Genomic DNA, 20,007 nt, shown 5'->3' with positions numbered 1-20,007 from the left:
TCCCACAGTCTTTCAAGATAGTTCACAATTACCGACCTTTATCAGGCTTGGCGAGTGGCCAGGACGATATCATTCAGACACCGCAATACTTGGTAAGAATGCAGGAATGAACTAATTGTCTCCTGCAAACTCCACTCCCCTTTCACTGGAGGGGCTATTCATCGTCCACCTGTGGCCTTACTCCCAAGTCGACCCTTGTTCTTTAGCTGTTCCCTTCGTCTGGCAACTCTGCATATGCGCACACTGGGAACAGCTCCAGCTGTTCGTCTGCCTCACTGATGTCTGACTCCAAAGGCAGCTAATAACTGGCATACGGCCCTGGCCCCCTCTCTGCTTTCGATGTAGAGCCCGCCACAGAGCCTTCCCCAGACTCCAGGACTGACCCATCCCCAACCTCCTCACTGTCCGAATCTGCTGCCAGATCCGCTGCTGGGCCACAACAGATGAATCAGCGGTTTCCAATCTTTACGGCTCAGTGGACTGTGGGAGGCGGTGGGTGGGTGGAGGAGGAGATGATTTCGTTGGCACACGCTGCTTTCACAAATGCAGCGTCGCATGTGCACTTGTGCAACACTTCCGCAGCCCAGTTCTGAATGGGCTGCGGCCCAGCACTGGGATGCGGAGCAGGGGTTGGGGACCCCCGGGATGGTTAGACAGATGGGTGGGTGGGTAGGTGGGTGGATGGATAGATTGATCCATCCATCTACACACACCCACACACACACCTCTAGTACATGGAAGTTGACAATTGGACAACGTAAATGGATTCTCGGTGCATCTTGTATATTTCTTGTTTCAAAAATGGGAGAAACTATCCCTCTTCATTTCTACAATTGAGAAGGAGCTCCCCATGTTAATCTTCAAATTGCTCACTGTGGCTCAGAGTTTTATGCAAACAACCAGTGCAGCCGGTCCAACAAAGCATAGTTAAAGCAAATTATGACTTGATGAGATAGAATAGAGTTGGAAGGGACCTTGGAGGTCTTCTTGTCCAAACCCCTGCTTAGGCAGGAAACCCTACACTACTTCAGACAAATGGTTAGCCAACATCTTCTTTAAAAACCTCCAGTGTTGGAGCATTCACAACTTCTGGAGGCGAGTTGTTGTTCCACTTGCCTCCAGAAGTTGTTTTCACTGTCGGGAAATTTCTCCTTAGTTCTAAATTGCTTCTCTCCTTGATTAGTTTCCACCCATTGCTTCTTGTCCTCCCCTCAGGTGCTTTGGAGAATAGCTTGACTTCCTCTTCTTTGTGGCAGCCCTTGAGATATTGGAAGACCGCTTTCATGTCTCCCCTAGGTCTTCTATTCCAGCCCCCTTCTTTAGCAGGAGACCTTATACCATTTCAAACAAGTGGCTGTCCAGTCCCTTCTTAAAAACCTCCAGTGGTGAAGGCCCACAATTTATATATAATGAATATGAATACGAATATATTTTGTTCCTGGGGCAGGCAGCCTCTTTTGTGACTTGGAGAAACGTTAAAAGTTTAGGTTTCCTCAACAGGAATGGTATGGAGGAGGGTGCCAAAGCTTCAGCTCAGGAAGAGAACATATGCTGGACACCCAAGCCAGACCAAGTCTCCTCAGAGGTAGAGAGTGACCTCAAGATCGCTATTGACCAGAGTGAAATTCTGAAGGAGCTAGAGGAGAAGGATGTGGAAGAGGAGATTCCAGAGGCTGACCAGCCCGACTTCTTACAGCTTTTTGCCCGACTGCAGAGACTTAACCCTGGCTTCCATGACAAGTTGCCCACTTCTGAAGATGACCTCTTGGCTGCCTCTGACAGCGAGGAAAGCCACGGGTTAGGAGATGGAGACAGGAGACCCCTCCTTGAGCATCCTGAGGACTTCCAGGGATCTCCAGACAAAGTTGTCCCTTCTCTACTCCATGTGGCTACAGGGCAGGGCCTTCGGGCAGCCGCTCAGCACCTCCTGAGATCTGTCCAAGGACAGAGAAGCGGAGAATTACTTTCCTCAGAAACCAACCAGGAGAACCTGCTCAGTCTCCTCCATTACGAAGGGGGCATTTCCATGGAGGAGGAGGAGGAGGATGACCGGATAGCCCTGGCCCACTCAGATGTGATGAAAATGGAAGTTGAAGGAACGGCTGTGGCTCCAGGAAAGTTCCCTCCAGAACCTGCCTGTGATGATCTGGAAGAGAGAAGAAGGAAAGGACGTAGGTCCAGATCGAGGCTCCTAAAAGAATCCACTGGCTTAGAAGCAGCTACCTCTTCTGACTCCAACTTGGAGGCCCGCAGCTGGGAAGGCTCCTCAGATCCAGTGGGGGAACCTGCCCTGAACCGCATGGAGGATTCCTGTCCCACCTCCGATCCGGTGGTGAGTATCTTGCAGGACAATGTTCACACATTGCTCTGAAAGTCATCAAGGGCCCTTGATGACTTTTTTGACCTGGTGGGTGATGACCTTGGCACCTGGTGGGTTGTTGCAAACCATGGATTTATGGCTTAGCACCACGCGCAAACGCTGCTGTGGCTTGTTTAACCAAGCTTGGTTTGCATTGATGGGGTTATGAAATTGTCGTAAAACCACAATGTGGTTTTCTTTGGTTTGGTCTTGGTTTGTTCTTTGTTGTGTGAATCCTGTTGATTGAAAAGTTATACGGTCATCATCATCTTTTAATGACGCCATAATCCGTTGTGGGGTGGAGTCTAGGCAACTGGATGGAGCTGAGTGATTACTAGCCGGATGCCCTTCCTGTCGCCAATGCAGAGTTATATTCAGCAGAGATATTGTCATCATGCCCAGAGAGAGAAATATCTGCCTCTACCTAGGGTCGAACTCACAGCCTTCTGATTGTGACCTTTGTGAAGGACTTGATTTTATGACCAATGCTTCACTATGGGCCTGTTTTTCTGAAGAACAAAAATGATGGTTTGGGGCAAAACCATCATAAAATTCCGTCATGTGACTATGGAACACTATAAATGGCCATAAATGTGGATCCGTTGCTGAGTGCCTGATATTCAGTCATGTGACCGTGGGTGGGCCTCAGAATTTAAGAATCGGGTTGAAGGAGGTCCGTTATAACTTCAGATGGTTGCTTAGCGACTGGTCGCAAAACAAGGACTATCTGTATATATCCTCCTTTGGATGTAGAAATCATGAGACTGATTTATCAAGCTGCAATTCAAATACAGGTAGTCCTCGATTTACCACAGTTCATTTAGTGGCTGTTCAAAGTTACAGAGGCACTGAAAAAACTGACTTATGACCGTTTTTCACACTTATGACCGTTGCAGCATCCCCATGGTCACATGATCAAAATTTCGGATGCTTGGCAAGTGGTTCATCTTTATGACGGCCGCAGTGTCCCAGAGTCACATGATCAGCTTTGGTGACCTTCTGACAAGCAAAGTCAATGGGGAGTCCAGATTCACTTAACAACCGTGTTACTAACTTAATAAATACAATAATTCACTTAACAACTGTGGCAAGAAAAGTCGTAAAATGGGGCAAACTCACTTAACAAATGTTTCACTTGGCAACATAAATTTTGGGCTCAATTGTAGTCGTAATTTGAGGATTACCTGTATTAGCGGCATCTTTGCCTTCCCACTTTCTCTTATCTGTGCAGTTAGCGGTCTTAAGTTAAGGATCATGCACAATAGTTGAGAGGCACCACTTTAATAATTTTATGCATTCATTACATCCTGCCACAAACCAAATAATCTGGGAGATTGTCTCCAGAAGTTTAGTATAAACTGCCTTCTGGTTAGACCAGAGGTCCCCAAACTTGGCAGCTTTAAGACTTGTGGATTTCAACTCCCAGAATTCTCCAGCCATTCAACTCAATTCTGGGAGTTGAAGTCTACAAGTCTTAAAGTTGCCAAGTTTGAAGACCTCTGGGTTAGACTGATCGCCTTACAGTAAAAACCCCAGTGATATCAGGTATGCATTGTGACATCATGACACAACAACATAAATTATATAGTTTGCATCAGTTGCACAAAGACATTACGATGTGCTTGCAATAAAATGATTAGTACATAGCTAACCTTGGCTAATCCCAGATGTTAAGCAGGGTTGGGCCTAATTAATACTTTTGTCAAGTTTCGAGGTCGTCTCAAATAAATTGCATTTCAAACTAAATCTTTGAAGAAAAACTTCTATTTATTAAGCACGGCATTCTAAAACCCGACTCCATCGAAGCCAACACTGACTTCCAGCCCCCAAACCCTCCCTTTCCGTTCCCCACTCCCCTGCACTCATTGGCCATCTTCCAAGTCATTCTACCCCTAATCTACTCCAGCTCAAAGGAATTTCCCCCCTCCCATCCTATCTCCTAGGGGATATTATCTCCAGGGAAAATAAGTGGGTGAAAAGTCAAACGTCCCTTTCCAGACGCCTCCGTTTCTCCTTCTTATGTCAGCACTAGAGTAACTGCAGCTTGAAGTGCTGACAACTTTAATGAGAATCCTCTAAAAAATTCCAGTGCTCTTAGCTAGACTGGAGAGTTTAAAAAAATCAGAAGAAGGCAGGGGGAAATATCAAGAAAACAGCATAGATGCTGACACCAGGAATCAAGGTTTATCTAGCTTTACAGTAAAATATGCTTAGATCAAATTTCTAAAACAAAATATTAGGCATCCAGAGTTTGAAGGGGATTCATTGGATTGATTTCTGTAATTCTCAATTTTTAGCCTTTGAGGTTAGTTAGTTAAGTAATTTTATTCTGATTTTGCATCCCGTTTTTATTATGTAAAGTTGTAAGAGTCTAGTTGGTTTCAGGTGGTCAGATAAATTTCATAAATAAATAAATAATTAAGATCTCCTCCCCGGCTTTACAAAGCCAATTCTTTTTCCCCTTTCCTCTTTCTATAACAGAATAAAGGCAATGTGTCATCTTTCCCACCTTATAAAGATGGTAAGTGAAGAATTTTGATTGATTTATTATGTCATGTGAATTTTGGGACAGCCCCTCCCTCTCTCTCAGCCCAAAGAGCCAATCAGATGTACTGGAGAACAAAATGGACTAGCGCACTGGAGACCCAGTTTCTAGTTCCTCTTCAACTACAGAAGTCATTGGTTAACTTTGGGCTAGTCCCTCCCTCTCAGTCCAGGAGCCAATGAAGTGTAGAAGGGCAGGTGCTGGACTAACAGCAGGGAGACCTAGGTTCTACAGAAACTCATTGGCTTACTTTGGCCAGTCCCTCCCTCTCATCCCAAGAGCCAATCAGGTGTAGTGGGAAGGAGACAGATTAAGAGTGGGAAGATCCGGATACTAGTCCCTCCTCAGCCACAGAAGCTCATTGGCTGAATTTGGCCCAGTTCCTCCCTCTCAATCCAAGAGCCAATCAGGTATAGAAAGTAAGGTGCTGGATTAACAGCAAAGAGACCCTGATTCTAATTCCTCCCCAGCCACAGAGGTTCCCTATGGAACTTGGGGGCACTTCTATCACAATCTAACCTACCTCGTAGGGATGTTGTTAACATATGCTACATATGGTACCTTTTGGTGATAATGGTGATGACAATGATGATGTTATTAAACAAGCCTTTTCTGTATGTCTCAGTCCCAGGTCCCTGTGATCCCGAAGATCTGTTGGAAGGGGTGATCTTTGGAGCCAAATATCTGGGCTCCACGCAGCTGGTCTCCGAGAAAAACCCGTCCACAAGCATTCGCATGGCTCAGGCCCAGGAAGCCGTGGATAGGATTAAGGTGGGAAGGGGGAACAGCAGGGATGTGACACCAAGGGGGAACCTTGAGAGCTACATCTACAGGTAGTCCTCAACTTACAACCACAATTGAGCCCAAAATTTCTGTTGCTAAGCGAGACAGATGTGAGTTTTGCCCCATTTCGCGGCCTTTCTTGACACGGTTGTTATGGAATCACTGCAGTTGTTAGGTTAATAACATGGTTGCTAAGTAAATCTGTCTTCCCCACTTCTGCCTTTGCATGTCAGAAGGTCGAAAAAGGTCAAAAAAGTGATCACTCGGCTTCAGGACACTGCAACCGTCATAAATATGAGTCACTTGCAAACCTTCTGAACTTTAATCACGTGACTGCTGCAACAACCGCAAGTGTGAAAAACAATCATAAGTCACTTTTTTCAGTGCCGATGTAACTTCGAACGGTCACTAAACAAACTGTTGTAAGTCGAGGACTGCTTGTACTCAGTTACATAGAAGAAAAGGGGGCTCTGTTCCAGTTGCAGCAAAATGGAGCCTCCATGTTCAAGAGCAGCGTACCTTTTCGGTGCAGTCACTGGAGCATTACAGTGGCGAACAGGATGATTGAGTTGTACCACGCTGATCTGGGCTTTGTGTCTTTGGTCGGCCATGTTGGGCTAAATTAGGCCAGATCTATTGGGGCCTTAACCTGCTTTCTCTCCAATCCTGACCTCTTTCCTTTACTTGTTTTCCTTGCAATCCAGGCTCCTGAAGGAGAATCCCAACCAATGACCGAAGTAGATCTCTTTGTCTCCACTCAACGGATCAAGGTCCTCAGTGCTGACACACAGGTGCATTGACAACTGCCTGCTCAAGAAGCATTCATCCTGCTGCCTCCATTTGAGATCATGTCTAGTGGACAAGGCCCAAAATGGCTGCTTTGGGGTTGCGGGAGGATGGCCACTCACAAAGCATTCCTTAGCCAGAAGACCCACAGATGAATCTATGCCATTGTTCCCTCCCTACAGGATAGTTCCTGGTGGTTCATTTAGCTATATCACTTTTTTTAGATGGGGTGGCAGGCTGTCGGAAATGTTGAGAATGTGTTGTGGTATGTTCTCAAAATGGCTACTGAGGGGTTGCCTTCTCACAAAATGACTGGGGACAGGCTGACAGGAAGGAATTGCACTTTTCCTTTGGGCATAATAACTTAAAAAAAATAATAATAATTGCAATCTTTACAGTACAGGTAGTCCTCAACTTACAATCACAGTTGAGCCTGGAATTTTGCTTGCAAGTTGTTGAGGTTGTAAGTTGAGTCACCATGAGACCAGACTTGATTTTATGACTGTTTTATGACAGCCATTAAGCAAGTCACCATAGTTGTTAAGCGAATCACGTGGCCGTTAAGTGAAACATGTGGTTGTAAGCCGCGGTGAGCCGTGGTGGGGCAGTGGTTAGAGTGCAGTACTGCAGGCTACTTCTGCTGATCACTGGCTGCCAGCAGTTTGACAGATCGAATCTCACCAGGCTCAAGGTTGACACAGCCTTCTATCTTTCCGAGGTGGGTAAAATGAGGACCTAGATTGTTGGGGGCAAATATGCTGATTCTGTAAACTGCTTAGAGAGGGCTGTAAAGTACTATGAAGCAGTATATAAGTCTAAGTGGTAGTGCTAGTGCTAGTAAGTCTGAATCCAGCTTATCCAATGGGTGTTTTTTGCTGGGGAAAAAAATCTCAAAAGATTATCACATGACCTCAGGATACTGCAACTGGTTATAAATGTAAGCCAGTTGCCAAGCACCCAAAATCAAGGACTACCTGTTCTAAAATCAAATCAATCACAAGCAGTGTCTGGGAGTGTATTGGCACCATAATTGTCTATCTCTGTTGTATGTGTATGGAAAATACACACACACACACACACACACACACACAGATATTTTAATTCAATTTTACAACAATGTGATTTTTATGTCAGTTCTGGAAAATGACACATCACTTGAGATTTTTGTGTCAGTACATTCTCTGAATCAAGCTGTCGAACAATGAACTGGGGCCTCCTGCAACAGGCATAGAGGCCAGCCTGGCAGAGGATGATGTGAGCTGTAGTTCAGCACATCCAGAGGACACAGTTGAGAATATTTTACAGAACAATTGGAGAATATTCTGTGAAATGGCAACCTGTCACTTCAATGCTTCTTTCTTTCTTTCTTTCTTTCTTTCTTTCTTTCTTTCTTTCTTTCTTTCTTTCTTTCTTTCTTTCTTTCTTTCTTTCTTTCTTTCTTTCTTTCTTTCTTTCTTTCTTTCTTTCTTTCTTTCTTTCCTGGTCTCCTTCTGGCCACCTTAGGAAACCATGATGGATCACCCCCTCCAGACCATCTCCTACATTGCTGACATTGGGAACATCGTGGTGCTCATGGCCCGTCGGAAGCTCCCTCGCCGGGCAGATGCTTCCACCGAAAAACAGCTGTACAAAATGATCTGCCACGTGTTCCACTCGTCTGACGTGAGTGTGGGGAGATGTCGGTGGTGGACAATGCTGAAAATCAGAGTTCAGATGTGCACTGCTGCCTCAATTAGATTAGATTAGATCTTGTTTTGTCAGAGTAATTGCACAGTTGGAAAGAAGCTAGTCCTGTAACTGTAGAAATGCTTGTCATTTGCTGCTTCCTGTCCTACAGGCTCAGCTGATAGCCCAAGCCATTGGGCAGGTCTTTAGCGTGGCTTACCAGCACTTCCTGCGGGCCAGTGGCATTGACCCCAGCCAGCTTGGCTCCGTGCCAGACCAGAACGATGATGAGAAGGATCCTGGCCTGATCGAAGGAGAGGAGCTATATAACGGAGACCTGGCTCACTTCTCCAAGCAAGAGAACTGTAAGGAAGTAAGAATGGAGAGGAGGTGTTTTGCTAGAGGTGGAGAGCATTGGAACCACATACCCACCACAGAGGAAATGGCTACCCATCTTGGATGCTCCCCTCTGTTGGGTCTTAGAATTGGTCAGTGGTTTGGCAGGCCACTCAATCTCCATTAATGTTTGTCTTGACCTGGTTTGCTGGGTGCATTGGACTATAACTCCATGACACAATACACACACATACCACACACACATATACACAGCCTGGAGCTGGCTGGAATGATGGAAGCTGTAGTCTGGCACACCCATTGAGCTTTTGTTGGCAGGAAGCTCATTATTTCCATTGTCTTGCTGTTTAGCTGCATTTCAGGCAGGGGTGGGCTGCTGGGGGTTCGCAGGGGTTTGGAAGAACCTCTAGCTAAGATTCTGTGCAGTTTGGAGAACCCCCAAATCCCACTCTTGGCTGGCCACGCCCACCCTGCCCCTCCCAGGTGTCCCCACACGGCCCGTTTTGGATGCAGGTAAGTGCAGGGCGCACATGGAGGCTCAGGGAGGGCGAAAAAATGGGCCTACCGGAAGTTCCAGAGGGCCTCTAGAGCCTAGGGAGGCTGTTTTCGCCCTCCTGGAGGCTCGAGGAAAGCCTCCGGAGCTTGGGGAGGGCAAAAGTGCCCCCCCATGGTGCAGGAGGCCGACTAGGCCACGCCCACCATGGCCATGCCCACCCAGCAACCGGGCAGAGAACCCCTTTCTAAAATTTTTGAAGCCCACCCTTGATTTCAGGCAGATACACAAGAAAAAACCAAGACTGTAAAATGGTTGTTTTTGAAAAGGCGGCCTGCTGAGGGTTGTAGTGAATGGAAAATGGGAAAATCCCCAACTCTGTGCCTCAAGTATGGGCCATTTCATGATCTGTGGACTTCATCTCCCAGAATTCCTGAGCCAGCCTTGCTGGCTCAGGAATTCTGGGAATTGAAGTCCACAGGTCATGAAAGGACTATAGTTGCCCACCCCTGCCAAAGTGGGTATATAAAATGTACCCGATTTGATAAACCTTGGGAAAGATCTGTAAGTAGTCACTGACGTATGACCGGTCATCAGTGGGCACACATACACACCCTGTAGCCATGTGACAGGCATTTTGGGCATTTGATAACCAAACCACATTTACAGCTATTTGCAGCATCGACCACATGGCCACATAATGTTTTTTGTCGAAAGCTGGCATTTACTTCCGATTTTCAGCAAAAGTGGCCCATAGCAAACAATTGTTTCATTGAACGACGCTCATAAAAAAAAAAGGTTCATAAAATCAGGCCAGTCATGTGGGTGACCTGCTTTACAACCATCGTGACTTATGACCATAATGGGCAGGCCCCATTACTTTTGTAAGTGGAGGACTTCCTTTATTGTGTCACATTTTATGGTAAGGTATTCCAATAATATTAATGGACAAAAAAAAAAATGATCCTTATAGCCGAGTGATGGCTAACCTTTTTGCCATTGCGTGCCACAAGCAAGGGGAGCGCAGGGGGGGTCACGCGCGCGTGTGCCCACACCCATAATTCTATGCTCTCCACGCGTGTGTGCGCAACCCCCCAACGCTCCCCCTGCTTTCGGCACGTGATGGCACAGTGGGCCCGGTAGACCCATTTTTCACTCTCCCCAGGCTCCAGAGCCTTTCTAGGGGGCTGGGGAGGGCGAAAACAGCCTTCCCCACCCCCTGGAGGCCCTCCGAATGCCGGAAATGTCCCATTTGCCAACTGGTGGGCCCAGAAGGCCCAAAAATCAGTGTGCCGGAGCTGAGCTTGCATGCCCACCGAGATGGCTCCGCGTGTCACCTGTGGCACGTGTGCCATAGGTTCACCATCACAATATATAGCCAATAGAAGATCCTTTAAGTTGTTCAATTGGCTGCCTCCATTTTGCCCAGGCTGAGACCATGCCAGGATTCTCTAGAATGTTCCATCTTTTTCCCAGACCATGAAATTTAACCCCGGAGGGAGTGATTTGACAGTTTTCTGGCTATAAATGTTCTTGATATAGGAAGTGGTTCTGGAAGAGTAATATCCAAAAAGCTACAAATCTCCCTGGAACAGACCAATTAGTCTTGTCCTGAAAAACCAGAATATTCTCCTCAGAACAATTCATCTCCTGGATTTTTTTTAAACTTTACCCATTTTTTTTTGTTTTTCTTCTCAGCATGTTATTTTTTTCAAAGAAAAGAATGCTTTCCTAAAGTGGGTGAAACAAAGACAAAGAGGTTTAAGCAGCAATAGACATATTTTCTTTCAGTGGTGGTGGGGGGAAGGAAGACTCATTGGGACAAAGAAATCATGTCCCAACCTGCAGCGGAAATACTCTGGTTTGTCAGGCCAAAACGTGAACAGCAAAACGAAAACATGGAACCCACCTTCTCTGTTGCGGTTGGTTGCAATTTCTTGTTCTCTGTCCCCAGAGCTTCTGAAATCTATGACAAATTGCTGATTTCCAGTTGCACAAAGTATTTTCAGTTGCATGATATTTTCCTGTTTTTGTTTTTTACAAAAAAACCAAGTACGTGCTAAAATAGCTATGTTAAGCCTTTGCTATGTTTAACATATCTGGTTTCACACACACACACACTTAAATCTCTTAGGAGGTCAAGCAGTATATAAATTCAATATATAAATTCAATTATATACGGAGCAAGGTGAAGTCAGGGCCGCCAGTCCTTTAGCTGGCACTGACCTTTACTTGCGTTGAGTTCTTCCCAACAACCTAGGATGTTGTAAAGCACTGGCATAGTATATGTGTGTGGATTCAAGCAATTTAGCCTTTTGCCATTGACAATGGAAATATTGTCAATATGCAGATTTTTCTAAGTGCCATCCAAGAATTTTTGATATATCTGTGGAGATTCTCAACCATCCTTTTGGTTGTGCCAAAAATCTTCTCCCGAAACCCAAGAAAGTCCAGTTGCCTTTTGAAAAAAGACTTTTGGGATTTTTTGGGCATGGTACTGATAACCACTTGGGACCACCGTATCTGGTTTATGCCATAATCTTTCAACTTTGATTGTCAGGTCTTGATGCTTTGTGATCTCCACCAATTCTTTGTCTTTTATTCCACTATCCCCTGGTATTGCCACATAACATTTTCCACACTTTTGTCTTTTCAGCCATCGTTAAATCTTGTGTGTTATGTGCCAACACTCTTTATCAGTTTGAATTTGGAAATCCCACAGTATTTTAACGTGTTCATTCTGGACCATTTTTCAACTCTGTTCCCATAGAGTTGTTATATTATAGTTATTCATATTGAGGTTTGTTGGACAGTCAGCCAGATGTCCAGACTAGATCTGGCATTTTTATCCACCAATTGGCTTTTTTTATTTTTTAAAAAGTCCCTGCAGCCACAGGAGATTAAAAGAATCCCCTTCCTTATCCCCTGTTCTGGACAGATACAGTAGTCCTCGGGTAAACGACCACAATTGAGCCCAAAATTTATGTTGCTAAGTGAAACATTTGTTAAGCGAGTTTGCCCCATTTTACAACTTTTCTTGCCACAGTTGTTAAGTGAATCATTGCATTGGTTAAGTTAGTAACATGGTTGTTAAGTGAATCTGGACTCCCCATTGACTTTGCTTGGCAGAAGGTCGCAACAACTGATCACATGACCTTGGGACAGTGCAACCGGTTGCAAATATGAACCAGTTGCCAAGCATCTGAATTTTGATCATGTGACCATGGGGATGCTACAGTGGTCGTAAATGTGAAAAACGGTGTTAAGTCACCTTTTTCAGTGCCGTTGTAACTTTGAACGGTCACTAAATGAACTGATATCAGTGGAGGACTACCTGTATATAATAATAAGATTTGGAAGCACGTACGTCTGTTCTCAACTTCCATCAGCTCTACAGGTAGTCCTCGACTTAACAAACCATAATTAAGCCTGGAATGATGGTTGTAAATTGTGACAGTTATAAAGTGGATCACCATGTGCCTGGACCTGTTTTCATGACCATTTTTGTGGTCGTCGTTAAGCAAATGCCACAATTGTTAAGCAAACCCATTGTTCGCTATGGACCCTTTTTTGATGGAAACTGGAAATAATGCTGGTTTCCCACAAAATCAGCTGTGGGCTGCTTGCTGAATGTCTAAAATATGATCATGTGGCTCTGGAAAGAGAGAGGCCTAAGTTGGAATTTCAAAACCAGAAAAGCAGTTTTTGAGGCGTTTGTCATAACTTCCGACAGTCCCCAACCTGGCTGAGGAATTCTCAGTTGAGAATTGAGTTGAAGTCCACACGTCTGCAAATAGCCAAGGTTGAGAAACAGTGCTTTGGAGGCAGAGGTGGTATTCAGCAGGTTCGCCCGAACCGGTAGCAGAAATCGCGGGTGGACCCGCCCACCTGCCCCAGCTCTATGCCATCCTATTTAGGCACATTTTTGTGTCTGGGCGCAGGTGCAGAAGGCACACGCGCCAGCAAAGCCCATGCGCAGAAGGCTGGCCTCATGCGTGGACGTGCGCGCTCACATTTGCAAACCAGTAGGGAAAGTAAGTGATAGATTTCAAGGGCACCCTAAAGGATATGAAACACTTGATCCCTCTCTCTTTCAGTCCAATAGATCTCTCCTCTGCCGTTCGGTGTCTCCATACAGGTCGTCATCTCCAAACAGAAGGGCGAGATCCTGGGCGTGGTGATTGTGGAATCTGGTTGGGGATCCATCCTTCCCACCGTGGTCATTGCAAACCTGATGCACAGGGGAGCAGCCGAGCGATCCGGCAAGCTGAGCATTGGAGACCGCATCATGTCCATCAATGGAACGAGCCTGGTGGGGCTTCCCCTCGCCTCGTGCCAGAACATCATACGGGTGAGAAAGCCAGGCTCTGATTATTGTAAGAGAATATTTATTACTTTTTTGCTTCAGAATAAAAGAGAAAGAAGCCTTCAAGTCAAGCTAGAGGTCTTCAAATCAAGGCTGGATTCTCAGTAATCAGATGAGCATCTGGCAGAGAACGGGGGGAGTTAACTAGATGACCTCTAGATTCTCTTCCAACAGTGTGATTTTAGGATTCTTTCAATCTCTGGGGAATCATGTGAGCGTGTTCATTTCGCTTTCCTGGCAAAAATACCATAGAACAGGGGTCTGTGATGAACGGTTGCAGGAACTGGGCATGGCTAGTCTGGTGAAGAGAAGGACCAGAGGAGACATGATAGCAGTCTTCCAATATCTCAGGGGTTACCACAAAGAAGAGGGAGTCAAGCTATTCTCCAAAGCACCTGAAGGCCAGGCAAGGAAGAATGGATGGAAACTGATCAAGGAGAGATTCAATCTAGAAATAAGGAGAAATTTTCTGACGGTGAGAATAATCAACCCATGGAACAGAAGTTGCCTTCAGAAGTTGTGGGAGCTTCATCACTGGAGGCTTTCAAGGGGAGATTGGACCACCATTTGTCAGAAATGGTGTACTCTTCTGCTTGGGGGGGGTTGGACTAAATGACCTACAAGATCCCTTCCAACTCTGTTAATCTGTAATCTGTAATCTAAAACCCCCAGAATTCCCCAGCAAGCATAGCTCCCAGGGAATTCTGGGAGTTGAAATCCACAAGTCTTAAAAGTACCAGGTTTGGAGACTCATGTCCTAGAAGAAAGGACTTGGCAAATCATATCTCTATAGATGTGCTCTGACATTCTTCTTCTTTTTTTTCTAGAATATCCTTTTTTAACATCTGAGTCTAGCCTCCAGCCCTGGGATTTTCTCTTATCTGCCAACTCATTATGTCCTATTTAGGTCTTTTGGCCATAATAAATATTACCCACCCACATACATATTAATTAGACCCAGCCCTGCTTAGCTTTTGAACTCAAACCAGTTTGTCTGGCACGCAAAAGAGATTGTAAAATTGTTGTTGCTCCCAGGCTGAATACGTGCTAGAAAAGCCAAGTGTGGAGCATAATTTCCAGGAGATCAAAGATCGCGGCTGATGATCTCTTCTAGGTCTTGTGGAAGCAAAATAAAGGTAGTCCTTGACTTACGACTGGCCAGGCTCCATTGGGATCATAATTCATGACAATTTAAAGGTCACACGCATGAATGACCCGATTTTATAATTTTTGTGGCAGTTGTTAAGCAAATGCCGTGGTCATTAAACAAACCAGTTGTGCATTATAGGCTGGTTTTGCCAAAAACCGGAAGTAAATGTCAGTTTTCAGCAAAAATATGATGAAATGTAGTTTCCTTCTCCAGGAGGATCTATCCCCATATGATTCCAATAGGGGCCCCATCACCATTGTAACTTTTTTTTCCCCTTTAAACAATCCTGTAATCCCTTGCGTAGGGATGGAGTCGGGGCGACTGAATGGAGCCGAGCATTTACTGGCTGGATGCCCTTCCTGATGCCTAAGCTGAGTTCACAACAGATATTTTCTTATTGTGCCCAGAGAGAGAAATACTTGCCGCTGCCTAGGATCGAACTCACAGCTTCCTGATGGTGAGGCGAGAGCTCCACCCTTAGGCCACCACACTGCTCCCCATCACCACTCTTAAGTCCATCCATTTATTGCTAATCAACCTCTTCTCCTTCCTACCATCAGTGTTTACTCCAGAGTTAGATCATTGTATCATATGTCCAAAGTAGGATGGTTTGAGCCAGGTCAGTTGTGCCTTGAGTGAAACAGGAGACCATTAGATAGGTGGTCTGACATACAGCTAGTGTCAGGGTGCCAAGTAATACACCCATGGCAAGCAAAACTCCAAGGCAGGTGAATTCCTCAAAGAATAGCTTTATTGGATATATCATATTGGCACAGATCTGGTGAAAATCGACTCTGAAGGTTCCTGCGGTTTTCACCTAATTAAAAGTAAACGTCACTTTCTCAAAACAATCACATGGTCCAATCACACCGCCGTCTGGTTGCCTGGTGACATCACTCCTCCTTCCTCCGACCAGTTGTGAGACTGTCCTTGGTTCCCAAGAGAAACTATTTTGTTTTGGCTACAAAATCCCAGCTATCTCAAATCCCCCCCTCCCTATCCCTCAGCACCATTGTGGCAACACTGAAGCTTCCAAGATGGCCTCAGTCAGGCCAGCTTCAGAGTTGACAGGTGGTCTGAAATATAGGTAGTCTTTGACTTACAACCATTTGTTTAGTGATCATTTGAAGTGACAACAGCACTGAAAAAAAATGACTTATGACTGTTTTTCATACTTATGACCATTGTAACATTCCCCCATGGTCACATGATCAAAATTCGGGCGCTTGGCAACTGGCATGTACTTCTGACGGTTTCACTCTCCTGGGTGATGCGATCACCATTTGTAACCTCCCAGCTGGTTTCTGACAAGCAAAGTCAATGAAGAAGCCAGATTTGCTTACCGTATTTTTCGGAGTATAAGACGCACCTTAATGTTTGGGGAGGAAAATAAGAAAAAAGTTGATTGGTGGGTGGATTGGCCTCCCGGAATACCCCCAATTAGCTGTTCCCAGAGGTGAATTTTAGGAACAGGTTCCTTGGTTGTGAGCTCTGTGCCTTGCTATTTTTCAGCCTCTGAAACCTCCGTTTCAGAGGCTTTTTTTTCTGAAGCTCCGTTTCGGAGGCTTTTTTTCTGAAGCTTCCTTTCAGAGGCTTTTTTTCTGAAGCTTCCTTTCAGAGGCTTTTTTCAGCCTCTGAAACCTCTGTTTGAGAGGCTGGGTGGGGCTACGTTCAGAGTATAAGACGCACCCAGATTGTCACCCTCTTTTTTGGGGGGGAAAGGTGCGTCTTATACTCCGAAAAATATGGTAACTGATACTTAACAACGGCAGTGTTTCGCTTAACAACTGTGGGGGGAAAAATCGTAAGATGGGAGGCAACTTACTTGACAACTTCTTGCTTAGCAACGGAAATTGTGGTTGTAAATTGAGGACGATCTGAATTTTATTGTTGCCCTCAAGGACTGTCCAGATGTTTGTACCCGAGATTGGTAGCCTCCCCCCGAAAAGAGAGATAGATTATGAGGGGCTGCATTCCAGGGGAGCAAGAGACAGCACAGTTTAGAGAGTTTGTGTGAGAGAAAGAGGGTGAAGACAGCTCCTCCCTCATAGCTCCAGAGTATATGTTTTGTAGTGCAAGTAGTTTTGATTTCTCTCTATGGGTGGGGAACAAGGAACGAAGCTGCTTAGAAGAACTTCAACGTGTCTTTCATGGGTTTTGGACTCTGACTTCACTCTTGCCAAACTGCACCATTACTTAGCAATAGAAGTTCTAATGCGGTTGTAGGTCAAGGAGGATTTGTAGTCTTTCAGACATTCCCCCAAATCAGCTCTAAAGGCCTTTACTTACGGTTTCTTTCTTCTCAGGATTTGAAAAACCAGACTGAAGTAATCCTCAGCATCGTTCATTGCCCTCCTGTCACTACAGCAATTGTTCGAAGGCCCGGCACAAAATACCCTCTGGGATTCTCTGTGGAAAATGGCATTGTGAGTAATTTGGGGGGGGGGGGGGGCTGAGAGAAGTAAGCCAAGCGCACTGTTTAAAGGGAATCCAAATTACAAGTAGCTCCGTATCGGATCAACTGTGAGGTTTTGGAAATCGGGGTGCGCGCCTGAGCAAAACTTTGCCACACGGGTGGGCATGGCCAGCCATACAATTGGATGTCAGGGTTCCGACGGACGCCCTAATCAAATCATGAGTCTCGAGCCAAGCTTCAAAAGAAATTTGAAGTTTCAAAAGTTATTTATTAGGAGCTTCATGTTGGCATGTTCCAAGTGAAACAACCCCACGTAATGTACGACCCAGACCCTGTTTGCCCCCTCCCCCCAGGGTGTGTCATCAGTCATATTCGCCAATGGAGCAATTTCATGGGTTGTAGAGATCACTCCTCTCCGGCTACTGTGGATAACCCTGGGAGACAGCCTTGAGAGAGATATGTCTGGAATGTGCTTTTGTTTTCGGCTGCCATGCTGCTTCACCAGTTTTCCCATCCCCCTTGCCTATGGCAAGTCGAGAGTGGGCCAGGGATGCTTTGCGAGTTGACATTGGACTTTTCCCTGTGCCCAGATCTGTAGCCTCATGCGTGGTGGGATTGCAGAGCGTGGTGGTGTCCGCGTGGGACATCGCATCATTGAGATCAATGGGCAGAGCGTGGTGGCAATGCCGCACGAAAAGATCATCCATATCCTGAGCCAAGCGGTCAGCGAGGTACGTGCAGAGCGTGATTCTCTAGTTGTGAAAAGCTGATTGTGAAAAAGCCACACTGAACGGGCTTCCTCTTGTCTTCTTTCTTCCTGAGGATTTCACGGTGTGAAATCTTGGGTGAGAATTAGAAACAATTCAAACCAAAAAAAAATCGGACGCACTTGCCTTAGCAAATTTGTGAAAAGGTTTTTGGAACTGGGGTTGATTGCAAACCCAAGTCCTCGACTTACAACCATTTGTTCAGTGATGGAATTTTCAACAGCACTGAAAAAAGTTACTTTTGACCGGTTTTTCACATTTAACGATCGTTGCAGCTACCTCATGGTCATGTGATCAAAATTCGGATGTTTGGCAACTGGTTCATATTTAGGGTGCTTTGCAGTGTCCCCGGGTCATGTGATCCCCTTTTGCAACCTTCTAAGTCAGGGGTCTCCACCCTTGGCAACTTTAAGTCTGGAGGACTTCAACTCCCAGAATTCCCCAGCCAGCAAAGCTGGCTGGGGAATTCTGGGAGTTGAAGTCCTCCAGACTTAAAGTTGCCAAGGGTGGAGACTCCTGTTCTAATGTAACAATATGCAGTGATTCACTTAACAGGAAAGGTTGTAAAAGGGGACAAAACTCAACAGCTGTCTTGCTTACTGACATAAATTTGGGGCTCAATCGTGGTCATAAGTGGAGGAGAAGCTGAGCTGTATCGATCGGCTGAAATGGCAAGTGCAGGTTGAGGCTGAACCAATGAAGCAGAGCCTCAATAAAGGCCTTTAGAGCTGATTTGGGGGAATTTCTGAAAGAGCTGCAAGTACTCCTTGACCTGCAACCACAATTAGGGCTGGAAGGTGTGGGAGTACGAACGGATATCATTACCCAACTAGGTAACATCATCAGTGCTAGAAGAGGATGAGATTTGTAGGAAGGGGGAGGAGGAGGAGGAAGAGAGGAAGGAAGGAAGGAAGCGAGAGAGAAAGAAAAGAAACAGACAGACAGACAGACAGACAGACAGAAAGAGAAAGAAAGAAAGAAAGAAAGAAAGAAAGAAAGAAAGAAAGAAAGAAGAAACAAAGAAGGATCTCTGAACTTGATTGTTCCTTGCAGACATTTCATTACCCAACTAGGTAACATCATCAATGTTAGAAGAGGATGAGATTTGTGGGAAGGGGACAAGGAGGAGGAAGAGAGGAAGGAAGGGAGAGAGGGAGAGAAAGAAAGAAGGGAAGGAAGGAAGGAAGGAAGGAAGGAAGGAAGGAAGGAAGGAAGGAAGGAAGGAAGGTGTTCTGCCTCAGCTACGGATCCCAGAGAATGCAGCACACACAAACTATGAACCAAACTCAATTTACTTCCAAACATAGGTTTTTTTTTACAAATGCAGGCTGTTAACTAAAACGTCCTTAACAACTTGCCAGAAATTCCACAAAAAGATAAAATCTTAGGAGAGTTGGCAAAAAGCCCAGAAGCAAGGTTTGCAAAGAAAATCCAGATTTCAATGATCATCGAGCAAACGTGTGTTGTTTCCTGCAACTTTTACAAGCTGTGTGCAAACTTAAATAGGCTAAGGGCGTGGCCAATTAGCCCCAAGACTTACTCTCGAGGAGGCCTCCTCCTGAGGAACCACTCCTGCCTTTTGGCAGCTCTGCGTGCTCGTGCATTGAGAAGAGGCTCCTCGACTTCATCCTCTGCACTTAAAGGAGCCTCTGGAGGTTTTGAAGGCCCTGGCTGAATTTCTGCCTCTGGCACCACATCTTTAGCCTCCTCGCTGTCCGACTTGAGCGCCGGCTGCACAGGCTGCTGGCGCGACACCACACCAGCTTCCTTGTCATCGGGATCAACAACAATCTACGCAGGCCGCTGGCGGGCCACAACAGAAGGAAGGAAGGAAGACTGTGGGATCCTTGGTGCTATCTGAACTTGGTTGCAGATGTTTCATTACCCAACAAGGTAACATCATCAGTGTTAAGACTGACGATGTTACCAAGCTCAGAGCAAGGACCCCAGTGTCAGACTACGATGCTATCTCAAAATTAAATGAATTTCCAAACTGCCAATCTTTAAGGAAATCTTTCTTTAATTGAGCACAGCCACCGGATCATGACTCCGCGCGGACAAGACTGACCTTTTGCCCCCCAATCCCTCCCTTTCCGATCCCAAAATCTCGGCTTCTCATTGGCTATCTTCCAAGTCATTCTTCAGACTTCTTTTCTCGTCATCTCCCAGGAATGTGCCCCCTCCCCTCATTTCCACGACAACCCGACTTCAAAGGGATTTATCAGGCAAAAGTTTCAGAGTTTATCTCTCGCTCTCCTCTGCTCTCTATGCCAGCGTTGAAACGCTGACACCCAGAGCAAGGATCCTGCAGGGGCCATTTGCA

At 45.7% G+C, this 20,007-nt stretch overlaps 1 protein-coding gene across 5 annotated transcripts in view; it reads left to right on the top strand.

Moving 5' to 3' along the window:
- LOC117668613 (amyloid-beta A4 precursor protein-binding family A member 3-like) overlaps positions 1-20,007 on the top strand; it is a 29,813-nt gene that overhangs the window by 5,845 nt on the left and 3,961 nt on the right. For 3 of the 5 annotated variants that reach the window (XM_034422635.2, XM_034422636.2, XM_087893743.1), the window contains exons 3-11: positions 1,501-2,332; positions 4,841-4,880; positions 5,530-5,675; positions 6,392-6,478; positions 7,977-8,135; positions 8,311-8,511; positions 13,124-13,336; positions 16,808-16,927; positions 17,508-17,648. In XM_034422635.2, coding sequence (XP_034278526.2) covers positions 1,501-2,332; positions 4,841-4,880; positions 5,530-5,675; positions 6,392-6,478; positions 7,977-8,135; positions 8,311-8,511; positions 13,124-13,336; positions 16,808-16,927; positions 17,508-17,648 — 1,939 coding nt within the window. The remainder of the gene's footprint in view (positions 1-1,500; positions 2,333-4,840; positions 4,881-5,529; positions 5,676-6,391; positions 6,479-7,976; positions 8,136-8,310; positions 8,512-13,123; positions 13,337-16,807; positions 16,928-17,507; positions 17,649-20,007) is intronic. The other 2 variants (XR_015734178.1, XM_060694931.2) reach the window with 2 other exon arrangements.

This window comes from Pantherophis guttatus, chromosome 1 (genome assembly GCF_059756535.1).
Source record: "Pantherophis guttatus breed Tessera chromosome 1, ASM5975653v1, whole genome shotgun sequence".
In the NCBI taxonomy this organism is placed as follows: domain Eukaryota; kingdom Metazoa; phylum Chordata; class Lepidosauria; order Squamata; family Colubridae; genus Pantherophis; species Pantherophis guttatus.
This window is presented reverse-complemented; position numbering and strand designations above follow the sequence as displayed.